Consider the following 13,186-nt stretch of genomic DNA (forward strand, 5'->3'; position numbering starts at 1 on the left):
TTGATTTTTTTTTTTTGGAGAATCTAGTATATATATGCAGATGATAAGTGATGGGTGATTGATAAGTATCCATGACTTTAGATTAAGTAAAAAAAAAAAATCAACCTTTGGAGGACTTTTCTGTAAAAAATCGCACATAATCCTTCATGGATTAGACTAATCATAACCATGGTGGTGCTTTCCTACTATAAGAAAATGAAATTTCCATTTTAAAACTTTGAGTGAAAACACTTTCCTTAGTTGCAAAAGGAAGACCACTTTGGAGGACAATACAAACCATTCCAAATATTCTAATACTTGCATATACTTTTGAATATTATAGTTCATATTATCTAAAGAAGATGGCATATGATTCTAATGTTTCTTTGTCATCGAATCAAAACCAGTTTTGGAATCACTTTACTTCCTTTCTCAGTGGGCTGCACATTATCGTTCAAAGACTCCATTTGCACATTGTTACATATATCAATACAACCAAGTTTTCAGCATAAATAACCAAGAGAAATGATATTTTCAAACACAAGTTTGACAACAAAAATCAACAATAATTTGAATGGTTAACGCCATTTAAATATATGATTATTTAATAAATATAACAATGTATCACAACTCGTTCATAGTTAATTGAACATATTTAATTACAATTTTAAACGTCATTAACCAAGATTTTCAGATATTGAAATATACCGATATCCATTATAACCATCCAAAATATGTTTAAATATACATGATTTTTAGGTTCCGGGATGTTTGTTTTATGAATGGGAATGGAGTCCCCGGGACTGTTTATTGAGATAATAGCTGTCAGTTATCGGTTCCAGCTTTTGTTGGCCTTGCTGGCTGTACAGCGGTGAGGCTCGGAGGTTCAGGGGGTTGGTGCTGTTGCGAGGTCTGGTTTGGTGCGGTGTCTGTCTTTGGCAGTTGTGTTGCCGCGTGCTTGGTCTGCTGTGTTGCTGTCATAGTGGCAGCTGCTGCTGGTTCTTGACAGCGCAGGGAGGTTTGGGCGCTGCTTTGCAGCCGAAGCTGTTGTTTTATGCAGGTTTCAGCAGCTGCTGGTGCTGCTGTTCGGCTCTCTGATAGCAGCAGGTGTTTTTGGTTGGTTTATGTTGGTTTCGGATGTCTTTGGTGTTGATGCAAGGGTATGCATGTGGTTTGTCATATGTTTATGCCTGCGTCAATTCTCTTTTGTTTAGGGTTGGTTTTTAAGGGGTTTTTGTTCGAGCCGGTGTTTGTGCGGCAACCGACTTCCCCTTGTATGTTTTTTTTCTCCACCCAAACTTATTAGTGCTCCTTGCACGGGCTAGTTGGTTGATAATATTTTGTCAATAAAAAAAAAACATGATTTTTAGGTTTTCAAAAATACATTAGCACAATTTATGTCAAATATACAAAAGAAAATTTTGGTCAATGACATTCAAAATTATAGTTATTTGTGTTGTGTGGATGACTAATTTGCAACAATTTATTTTTTAGCCGAGTAGCCTAGTGACCAGACTCCTACACTATAAGTGGGGAGAAGTGGGGAGAAGTGGGGAATTTGTTGTTCAAACCCCCCAACCCCTACATATCAATATATATGTTCATGGAGTTACCAACCGAATTGCACTTACAAGACTGTGACAACTTGTTATATTCATTTTTTATTTTTTTTGAGAAACTAAACGAACATGAAACCTTGAGGAGGAGCACACTCCAAGGTCTCAAGCTAACAATAGTTATCTACTAAACTTAATAAGATAAGTATTCTAGCTGAATTTTTTCTGTCATAAATAACACAGCTTAATAATTAAATATTAGGCTCGCTATTACACAATACACTTGTTATTATCAAACAGAAACCACTTTATGTATACTTCACTCTTGATCTTCAATCCTAATTATGCATAGGAGGCGTTCCACAATATCCCTCATACTAGGCCTTTCAACTTTCTTCTCCCTAAGACAATCATGTGCAAGCTCCCAAAAGAGTTCTATGCTTGTGATCAATTTACTACTTAAGGGTTCCACAGATAGAAGAAGCCTTTGATCAACCACTTGCATGATTGCACCATTGCTTGCATATTGACTCACATGAATTACTAAGTTGACATCATCTTCATCACGAGAAAAGTCTATTGCTTTCTGTGAAGTCAAGAGCTCTAGTAACACAACTCCATAGCTATAAACATCACTTTTATCGGTTAATTGGTAGTTGCGGTAGTATTCAGGATCCAAGTATCCTAGTGTTCCCTGAGCACAGGTAGACACATGACTAAGTCCCGGGTTAGCCAATCTAGAGAGTCCAAAATCCGAAACTTTTGCGTCGAATTCATTGTCCAACAGTATATTTGTTGACTTAACATCTCTATGGTAAATAGGGGTGTGTGCAGAAGAATGCAAGTAAGCCAATGCTTCAGCTGTTTGAAAAGCAATCTTAAGCCTTTTTTTCCAGTCAAGAAAATTTGGATATCTACCATGAATATGGTCATAGAGGGTCCCATTTGAGATATACTCATAGATCATCAAAGGCTGCTCAGATTCCACACAGCAACCTAAGAGTCTTACTAGGTTCTTGTGATTAACTTGAGAAAGTATTGAAACCTCATTAAGCACTTGTTGTGTGCTTTTAAGGTTACCAACTCTAGCTTTCTTGACAGCTACAATAGTTCCATCTTGTAGTTCACCTTTGTAAACTTCCCCAAAGCCACCACTTCCTAGGATCCTGTCTTGTGAAAAACAGTTTGTTGCTTTCTTCAACTCTTTCAGTTGAAACATTTTGTAAGGTTTCTCCCCTCCAGTGCTTGATTTCAGCACAATTTCTCTTTCCTTGGCCTGCTTCTCCCTGTAGTTAGAGTGTTTGAAGGACTTTGTGATGATCACAAGAATCACAGCCAATGAAAAAAAAGCAATAACCACTATTGAAACAACCAAGCTGGTTTTCCATTTGGATTCTCTCTTGTACCTTACACAGGTTGCTGCAAAAGGGTCCCAATGGAATCCTCTCTTACAAAGACAACGAAAGAGTGTGTCTCTATCAGAAGGGGAACACTTAGAGTCTCTAGAACAATCACTCTGTGTTCTGCAGACAGGTTCAGGTGGAAGAGACCATTGAATCTCTAGGCCTTCCTCCCATTGATTAGGAGGTTTGTCTTGGTCCAAATGAAGGATGCTTCTGAATGCTTTGCAACCGGAACTGTGAAGGCGAATCTTGTAAGCTGAAGGCATACCACCAGCAACAAAGGTGCAACAAGGGTGAAGACCACTTGCACACTCAAGTGCTCGATTTGTGTCAACTTGACCTGAATTTTCCAAGTAACGGTGACAAATACTAGAGGAAGAGCAGTTAAGAGGAGAAACCAAGAGACGAGGGGAACAGTTGAAAATGAACACTGTGTTGGATGAAGTTATGTTGAAAGGAAGTGACTGATTTAACCAAATACCATTGCTTACCGGCATGTCTTGTGTGACACATGAACCGGGTAACCAAGGTGGTGGCTGCAACACCATACGCTGGATCGAAGACATGACTCTTAGTACAACATAGGAACTGCCATTGAGAGTGTCAAAGTAAAGCTTTTGAGAATGAGGATCACAACGAAGTCTATAGAATGGATCGCCACAGTTTGGTTCTGTGCTCAAAGGATATGGAACTTTCATAGAACCACAGTTTGGACAAGTCTTTTGTGAACAAGTATAGTGACAGAGGAAAAGGCAAAGAAAAAAGGCATAGCTAAAATGAAAACAATGTCTCCTAGTTGATTCAATAATCATTTTGCATGGATAATTAAGAGAAGAAAACTGTTATGCATTGATATGAATGCAATCAAAGAAATAAAAAGGCTATGCATAGCTACTGAAATGGAATAAAGTGGCTCCAAGAATCTACAATATGGAATACCATAAAAATATAAAGATCTATGGGACCAATTGATACTAGATGTATATGTTCCTATAAATGGCTTTTATAAATATACGCTCTTTTGTAAGATGCAAAGAGAAACGACTTTGGAACTTGCTAAACTTTGCAGAGTTTTTCTTCCTTTCATTTAAGTCAAGTAGCACATATATATAAAGAGCATATCATAGTGGATAAATTACTTATTAAAATATACAAAATGCTTGAAAACTAGACCATTGTAATTGTTGCACTATCGGTAATTGAATAGCCAATCCCAACGTTCGCCTATGTTTGTTATGACTACTTGACACATGATTCATGTGTCAAGTACGTTAGAGTTACACTGTTAATATCTGTTAGTGAATTCAGGGTTCAAACAACTGATAGAATGTTTAAAATGCATCATCAACTAGAACAACAACAACCAAGTCTTATCGCAGTAGTACTAAGTGGGGCCTACTACACAGAGAATGTTTAAAACACATGTTAAGATAATTTCCTTATCCATCACTATTACTACTATATGTCTGTTGCTTGATCAGATGGCTATTAACAAAACATGCACTTTCTTAAGAAACTGTTATTACATTCCATTTGATAGTTGACATATATAACAGTAGTATTTAGATATTCAAAGGTTCTAGAAAAGGTCCCCACAAGTTCAGCTGCACATGTTTAATATTGAATGGAGTGTCTATAGTAGATTAGATATTTCCTAATCAAGAATATGATTTGACACTATTTAAAGGTTGGAAGAAAAAAAACTCCACATACACAAACATCTAGTTAGTCAAGATTTTGAATGGCATAAACTTTGTAACATAAGACAAAGGAAAACCTGGTCCTAGAATAGAATTAGAATCTGTTTTCAACTCACTTTTCCATGCTTAGAATCTAATCCTTTAAGGATTGTTTTCCACTTCTAGCTCAGATTGACTTACCTGCATCAAATCCATGGTGCTGCAATATTTTTTTTTAAAAATTAAAATTCTAGTTAATATTAAAACACAGTGAAATAATCTGATACATTCAGAATTCATAGTAGCTAATCAGTTATTGAAATAAAAAATGGCAAAAAAATTTGGACCATTTCTCGATTTGTGCGTGTCATCCTTGCGCAGGGGCCATGCTAATCTTCTCTGTATCGTTCCAATTTTATCGGATGTCCCCGAAGGGACAAGTCATAGTGCTCTGTGACGATATATAAACACTGAAGATGCATAACATTTAAGCGATGTGGGACTCCAGTAATTGGTATACGCGCTAGAATTCTTTCTCAGTCTCGCCGATGCTTCTTCTGGATGACTATATTGCCTCATCATATCCTGCCTTAACCATGCATTGCTCCACCGCAAGTATATCACTTATTTAACTTCATCTGCTCGTTCCATCTTTAGCTTCTCCAATTCATTCACAATCTGTTTTTACCCTTCCCTAGTTACACTATCTTTAGCCTCGATCTGCAAATGGCAAACATTGTAAAATTAGATTTACATAATCGGGATAATAGTTATTTTTTGTCCCTGCATGTTCAAGTAGTGGCTACAATAATCTTTCCATGTATCAATGCATTAGTCAAAATAATCTGATGTTAATATAGTTTTTCAATATTGACATTAACTTTTTTTCATATATGAATTGAAATGACAATAAGCATTTATAGTGACTGATATGACAAGAAATAAATATATTCACAGATTAATATGACAATATTAACCAATTTCAATTTTAGAGACTATTTTGACTAACCAAATTTACAATCTTAAACTATTTTAGAATTCTGATACATTTGAAAATCCTTATAATAGTTAGTTACACATTCAAATATCAAAATCACTATTACCTCTACATAATTCCAACCCATGCTAGTGTAAGTAAACCTTACACAAAGAAAATACAACAAAATCAAACCCTGGAGCACTCACTAGTATTGTTATTGTTTATCTTATATTTGAGACATGATTTAAAAAGTTGCATGCCTTCGATTTGGGTCGTCGCATCAATATTTTGAGTTGGCTTTCTTCTATTTACTTTTGTGTTTAATTGGATCTCAGTAATGGATTCCAGAAAGTTATAACATGTATATATCTCTCATAACAGTAGTACTAACAGAGAAAATTCTTGTTCTCTCAAGGGGGGCTAAGGCCCCAATGTAATACAAGTGGATACACCATTGGTGACATGGACTAACTAAACACACTTTATTCATTTAAATATTTTAATCAATATCGATTACATTTTTTTCAAGGGCTAAAAGTTGTCCTGAACTATTTTTGTCAAGGGCTAAAAGTTACTTTTATTTTTGTCATGGATTAAATTAGGTTTGGTGAATTTATATGTGACTAAAAGAGTTTTCATTGTGTTATTAAGGTGTAGGTGAATAAGTAGGGTGTTGAGGATGAAATTTTAGTTCATACATATATAATACAATGTTTCTACGGTTTTTGGTTAAAGACATTTATATTATTTTATCTTATTTCAAACTACTATATAATCTCTTATTTTCACTTTTTTTTTCTATATTTATTTATCAACCAAACAAAAGTGTAAAAAGAAGAGTAGAGACGAACTTGTTTCGAATTCTTTTTTTCTTAGAGACTAAAAATTGTTTTTATTTTTCTCAAACACTGAATTGAATTTTGCATATTTTCTCATGACTATAATGGACTTTCACTCAGATTTAAAAAGAGAGTCAAACAGAATCCATTATTGTTATTATGAAATGTTGATGTTATATTTTATATGAAACTTTTACTTTAACATGACTTTTATAATATTAGTATTAATAAATAAAACTATAAAAGTGTAAAAAAAAAAAAAAAAACTATAAATTAGATCAACCAAAGGTCGATAGAATATTTGGTATCACGGTAGATATGTCAGAATTAAGATAACTCATCGATTTTTCAAAACCTATGATCTTTAATTTTTACAAAATCACATTGGGTCGTTGTAAACTTGTGATTATAGTCTAATTTTTCAACTTTTTTTTTTGGTAGATAGAAGAGATGGTAAAGCCATCATAAACTCACATACAAAGTGGAGGTATCGGGGTTCGAACCCCGATCATAACATCCGACCTAACAATTTTGACATTTTTATCAGTTGAGCTAGGATTTATGAGACTCTTCAACATTTTTTTTTTATAAACTAGTCATTCAAACTTAACTAAATGGCATGAATAGGATGATTTGAAGTTTGAATTAAATGGACTGTTTTTCCTTTTTTTAAATTGATGCAAATTAATTTAGGATCACATCACATGAGACATGAACCGGTCTTATCAAAGTGTATTTCACCGCCCGGTTCAACCATGGTTCGGTCACTATTTCATGTCTCATTTTGTTTTTTTTTCTTAAATGAGACATGAAATGGTGACTGAACCATGGTTGAATCGGGCGGTCGAATCGACTTTGACAAGACCGGTTCAGTCTGCAAAATTATACGCTTCTCTCTCTTCACAGTTCCACACAGAGAAAAAACACTCGCATCCTCTCCCCCTTGCGGCCGCGCGTGCTCTTCACATTCTGTCGCCGTCTCTTGTGCTGCTTCCAAACCCATAGGTATTTACTATCTCTCTTTCTTCAATGCGTGGTTCCCAATTTCTTATATCTCATTATTCTGTGTTTCTACGTTTCGATTTCAACCCCAACTTTAAGAGTGTCAAATTGCTTTACTCCGATAATATGCTTCATTTACATGCAATTTCGTGCATCTAGATTCTAAACAGAAGGGTCTCTAAGGGTATGTTTGGATTGCTGGTTTTAGAGGGTTTTTGAGGACAAAGTCTATATTTTTGTATATATTTGAGATTTTTTAAAAATCAAAATTATAACGAGATTGATGATCCAAACATACTTGTGATTGTGAGTTCTTTTGCACCTATTATGGCATTATGATCAATATCATGAATGAATTGTTGCTTTAGAATAACCCATTCAGCTGATGTGTGAAATGAATTGTTGCTTTATAATGGTTTTTGTAATTTTATACAATTTGTGAATTTATTGAATCGAAAAATTCAATTTCAGTCGCAGTTAATCGCATCAAATATAGTTAGGAAGTAATACAAATCAAACCAAACCATGTGTTTTAATATTTATATCAGAATGACTTTTTGCCTTAAAACTTGGTTGTGCCTTTTCTGGCTCACTACAAAGTAAGTCAGCCCTCACAGACTCACTTTTACCCCCAACCCATGGTGAGCCAACTAGGGTCGGCTGAGTTGCCATGTTTTGACGACTTTATTTCACTTGTTTTCTACATATTGATTTGATGCAAGTGTTTTTTGTTAAAGTGAATTTCTTACCGTTTTTGCCGCTCTCCTTTTCCGATGAAACCACTACTCTCCTATTTCGTTTCTGTTGGAAATTCCGCCTTTATTGTGGTTTGCCCCTAGTCGCCTAATTGCAGCATTTAGGTTGTCTTCATTGCAACCTCCAACACCTTCATTGTGTTGGCTTTGAGGGGGTGGATTTAGTCCCATGTCGCTTAGACATATGGCCTGTCTAGTGTTTATAAAGCATGGGCATCCCTCGCCTTACAAGTCGATTTTGTAAGGATGAGTTAGGCCCAATATGAAATCTAAGATATTCAAACAAACTTGCATTTATGCAATGCCAATAATTTGTATTTGATTGCATAATTTGAATAATGATTGTTAATTAAAAATATTTCTTTAAACTTGTTGATTAATTTGGTATATGACATGCAGATAGAGGTTGGAGGAAGTTAAAAGATGCCTCCTTATGATTGCATGCTTCTATTCAAGCCAAATGTGAAAAAAGAAGCCCTTATCAGTTTAGTTGCGAGGATCGGAAAACATGTGTGTAAAAGAAATGGGGTTGTCACCGAGGTTAAGAGTTTCGGAACGGTTCAGTTGGGATATGGCGTGAAAAAGCGTGATGGCAGATTTTACCAGGTGAGAGTGCCACATTAATTGTTCCTCGTGTTGTAATGCAAGGTTTATTCATTTCTTTTCTATTTCTTTTATATATTTTAGGTAAACTCATTTCCTCTTTTTTCTGTTCTAATTAAAACCTTAGTGCTTTACTGTTTTCATTATTTGGGTTGTATTGGTAATGGACAGAGCTGTGCTTCAAAAAAAATGTGATGCATAGGTCGATGTGAAAATGGTTGTGGTGGTATGTTAAAGAATTTGTAGAGTTGTTTCATACAGCTTTAGGTTTGACATAGATGTTGATTTCTTTGATATCAAAATAGTAGGATTATGGGGGTGTTTTGGAAACAGCTCAGTTAATTGAAACAGTTAAATTAATAGACTATTTGCATATGATATATATGTTGAAAAGCTATGTGTTTTCAATATGTTTCCTGTTGTAAAAATTTATTTTTGGTTGGGTAGAATTAAAATGGTGACAAGAAATAAGCTTAGCATAAGCTTTAACTAAACTGTTTTTATAAACTATCTTAAGGACAGAATCAATTTATGGGTATGTAGTATGAAACTCTTCACCTGAAACAAGTAGTTATGTTATGTCATGTTCTTCTGAATCTAAATAAACTCTAAACAAGCTCTTTGGAAATTTCTCTCTGAGTATGACTTTTCCACTCAATGTGGCTCAAAAATATGAATTCAAAGGACATCTTATTGAAAATTCTCGAAGTGAAGTGCTATCAAATGTGTTCTTTTCCATATGTTGCTGATGAAGTTTCAGCAAACTTGCATATTTTCTTAGTTTGAGATTCTGCTTTTGGTAAAACAGAAGGAGTTATATGTTCTTCTCTAAGTTGAATGGAAATTATGCAATTGCAAAGTAATATGTTGTTTTATTCTGTTTTTAATGAATGTAGGGCCAAATGATGCAAGTAAGCATGATGGCTACTCCCGAAATCAACAAAGAGCTGCATTACCTAAATAAGGAAGATAAACTACTGCGCTGGCTTCTGGTTAAGCAGCGTGACACAAAGTTTGGGCTTGAGTTCATGAGCGATGAAGGTGGATTGGAGCCAAGCAAATTCTCTCAAATAAATAAACTTGATGATGAGGATGATGATGAGAATGAAGATGATGAAGAATATGAAGTGAACGAAGAAGAAACAAAGTGAACTAAAACCATTCTGCCTCGTATTTTGTTTGTTTCCATTAGGAGAGGATAAAACCATTCTGCGTTGTATTCGTAGGTGCCAAACATATGCTTATTGATAGTACTATGCTACATGACAATCAGACATGATTGGTGGCCTTCAAGATGTTGATTAGTAAACTGCATGTTGTCTCTTGATTTAATGTGGTCTTTGAACACTTTTGCACTTGAGTTGATCTGATTCCCCGAGGCATAAGCTGATATCTCAAATGAAAAAGTTGTAAACAGTTTAGACAATTTGAATATCAATATGTACAACGAAATCAAATATTTCATTCAAATGAACAAAAAATATGAAGCCAAGAGATGCTACTAAAGATTTTATTGTGTTAACTCCTGGTTTTAGGGGAAATGAGCCTGTGGATTAGGATTCTATGCATTCTACTCTCTCTTTCTCCAACATGCATTTTTTTTATTAAAATAAATCAAGGGTCTTAAAATAAAGAAGGCACATACAATATGACTCGTTGATGTGTGACTACACTAACTTCACCAAGTAGTGACCACAATGAATCCTGATTTGAAAAATTATAAAGCATAAAAGTGCTAGGATATTTAGAATAAGGAGCATTATGTGGTGTCTTAGCTAGTTATAGAAGATATATTATTAGGGATAATATTAAGTATGTTAGGGTGCACTTATTTTATTATGAGTAGGCACAAGTCTATATAAGTATTGTATGTCTTATTATGAGAATGAATGAAAAATAACAAATTTCCTTTCTTTTGTCTCTAGTTTTCTCTCTTAATTTTTGGAGTGTGATCCTTACTCGAATTGGGTCGTATCAAAAAGACACAATTATTCATATATTTGTCTATAAATATGAACATTTTAAGCAAATATGACTAAATCTTGTTTAAAGTATGATAGCTTGATCTTCTTTTGTTACTTGAAATGGATAGCTGAATGATTAAATTTCAAATATATATTTTATGTGCTTTTTTCGGTTTTCACATAATTATTTTAGCTGAATGATTAGCAAATCATGATCATATTAGAGTGTGGATGTTTCATCGTTCAGAAACGATAAGTTATGTTTTGCTCTTAGCGTGAGAAGGGTGTAGACTTAAAAAGTTTGGAAATTTTATGAATCAATTGTAGTGCAGTCTCTGCTTTGAACAATTTCGATTAAATCATTATTAATCAAGAAATTAATGATAAGGAAGATTTTCATAAGTATCATTGGGTTAGTTTAAAACTTCTTTAGTTTTTTATTAACTTTAAGCAGTGTGTTCAAAATTATTAGCAGCAGGAGTTGATAAGACTACGTTTTTGTTTTGTAATATTGTTTCATGCAATTTGGTGTAAAGGTGGCATTTAGGGTGGGTGAGAGAAAGAGTTTCTCACTATGGGAAAGTTTTTTCTTACCATAAGATTAAAGAGGTGCACAGATTTTAAAATGGTCTCTCCACACCATATATTTTCCTCCATCATCTTCAACCCTTGAAAATACAAATTTGCAATTCACTCACCAACCCATATCCATTTAAAATCAATCTTTTTTGTTAAGATGATTTTGGTCTAACACATTGAATGAATTTTAGAGATACCAATAATTTCGAAAATCGCCCTTTCAATACCCTTTTAACTTCCTTTTCTATTTCATAAGCAAGCATGACCATTCCTTAAAATAAAATAAAAAAAACAAGCATGGCCATTTTCATTTCTTATGTGTATCGTGTAAGCATGTTGTTTTCACTTCGTACTTCGTGTGTGTAACGTTGTTCTGTTTGCAACATATGGTGTGTGTACTGTGTAATCTAATAGAAACAAAATGATAACCCCAAGGAAAGGAAATGTGCGGATCTAAACATCGTCGGAGAGAGGTGCATATCTAAACACCGGCGACGAGAGGTGCGACGGTGACGTCGACCATAACGGCAACAGATTCTTACTTTGATTCCAAAAGGATGGTTTGACATGCGGTCACTAAGAAAATAGAACGATTATTAACTGAACAAATGATTTCAAATACAATGGAGACTATTTAGCTGATTGAAAAGTCAAATAGTAAGATGTGTATATTAGAATTTCAAAAATTCCTTCTGTTCGTGGCTGATTTGCAGATTTGCATGAGGTTGAAGAAGATATGGGGAAAATATATGGTGTGGGCAGGTCATGGTAAAATCTGTGCACCTATTTAATCTTATGGTTAGAAAAAACTTTCTCATGGTGGAAAACTTTTTCCCTCACCCACCCTAAATGCCACCTTATAAGCATAGGTTTGTATAATATTGATCTTGAATGAGCTAAGTGATGTTATTTACTTTTGTGTTTCGGCCCGTGAAACATATTTGAGGCAAAGGGAAACTCTTTGCAAATGTTTTTTTTTTGCATAACTGGACCCTGTATTGCATGTCTTATTTGTTAACATATGTTAATATAGGGAATGGGAAAGGAAGACTTTATGAGATGAAAAATGTAGGAAAAAATGAAAAAAAAAATTACATTTTTTAAAAGAGTATTTTTGTAGAGAATGTTAAATTAATGTTAATGGTTAATATATTTTTTTATTTTAAGAATATTAGGCAAAATTACATTGGTTGTCCTTTAACATAACTTCATAGAACAATTTTGTCCTTTATCTTTTTTGACATCATTTTAGTCATTTTAATCAATTTACATATGAATTTTCAAGATTCATACCTATGATTTTATTTAGACATCAACTCTTAATGTTTAGATATATAACTCTTTACTGATGTTTTCATATAAATTTTAGATTTTATACTTGAAAATCCATATGCAAATGGATCAAAAGGATAAAAAAAAAGACGTGAAAATAAAGATAAGGGAATAAATCGTTATTTAAAGTGCTTGTTTGGTCAAGCGTTTTCACGCCCCAAACCACGTTTTGAAGGCAAAACACCGTTTCAATTATTTTTTTTATGTTTGGATGTTTTGCAAAATCAAATCCCAAGAAAGTGATTTTGGTCCCAAACGTGGGTTTTTCAGAAGCCACAAATTGAAGCTTCCACGGCAATTCAACAATCACGTTTCACTTTAAAAGGATGATTTACCAAACTACCCATATTCACACAAACAACACAACTGCTTCTTCTTCACATCACCCAGATTTCAGCCAGTTGCATGTTCCCCTTTCTCTATGAAACACACAGCCATACAAATCTCTCTTTACCTTGGTAAGTTTGAGGCCATCACACAAGCTTTGAGTGATGAAAAAATGGGAAAAGAATATTA

At 34.1% G+C, this 13,186-nt stretch overlaps 2 protein-coding genes and 1 non-coding gene across 3 annotated transcripts; 1 reads left to right on the forward strand and 2 right to left on the reverse strand.

Annotated features, from left to right (window-relative positions):
• Nucleotides 1-1,743: 1,743 nt before the first annotated feature.
• On the reverse strand, nt 1,744-4,014 carry LOC25499354 (wall-associated receptor kinase-like 20). The gene has a single exon (XM_024769886.2). It carries the CDS (start codon nt 3,748-3,750, stop codon nt 1,855-1,857), a length of 1,896 nt encoding a protein of 631 aa, XP_024625654.1. The 5' UTR covers nt 3,751-4,014; the 3' UTR covers nt 1,744-1,854.
• A 938-nt stretch (nt 4,015-4,952) lies between these two features.
• On the reverse strand, nt 4,953-5,055 carry LOC112416909 (U6 spliceosomal RNA). Its single transcript, XR_003007420.1, has one exon. It is a non-coding gene; the product is annotated as a U6 spliceosomal RNA (small nuclear RNA).
• A 2,218-nt stretch (nt 5,056-7,273) lies between these two features.
• On the forward strand, nt 7,274-10,155 carry LOC25499355 (uncharacterized). The gene is made up of 3 exons (XM_013594593.3): nt 7,274-7,440; nt 8,592-8,798; nt 9,692-10,155. The coding sequence occupies exons 2-3, from the start codon at nt 8,616-8,618 to the stop codon at nt 9,944-9,946; spliced, it is 438 nt and encodes a 145-aa protein (XP_013450047.1). The 5' UTR covers nt 7,274-7,440; nt 8,592-8,615; the 3' UTR covers nt 9,947-10,155.
• The last annotated feature ends 3,031 nt before the right edge of the window (nt 10,156-13,186 follow it).

The sequence above is a fragment of the Medicago truncatula genome, chromosome 7, assembly GCF_003473485.1.
Source record: "Medicago truncatula cultivar Jemalong A17 chromosome 7, MtrunA17r5.0-ANR, whole genome shotgun sequence".
Taxonomy (NCBI): domain Eukaryota; kingdom Viridiplantae; phylum Streptophyta; class Magnoliopsida; order Fabales; family Fabaceae; genus Medicago; species Medicago truncatula.

Excerpts from the sequence above, each read along its gene's own strand:
- LOC25499354 (XM_024769886.2), bottom strand. The coding sequence starts at position 3,750 with ATGATTATTGAATCAACTAGGAGACATTGTTTTCATTTTAGCTATGCC.
- LOC25499355 (XM_013594593.3), top strand. The coding sequence starts at position 8,616 with ATGCCTCCTTATGATTGCATGCTTCTATTCAAGCCAAATGTGAAAAAA. Across the intron at positions 8,799-9,691 it reads GTGATGGCAGATTTTACCAG|GGCCAAATGATGCAAGTAAG; the intron begins GTGAGAGTGCCA and ends TAATGAATGTAG.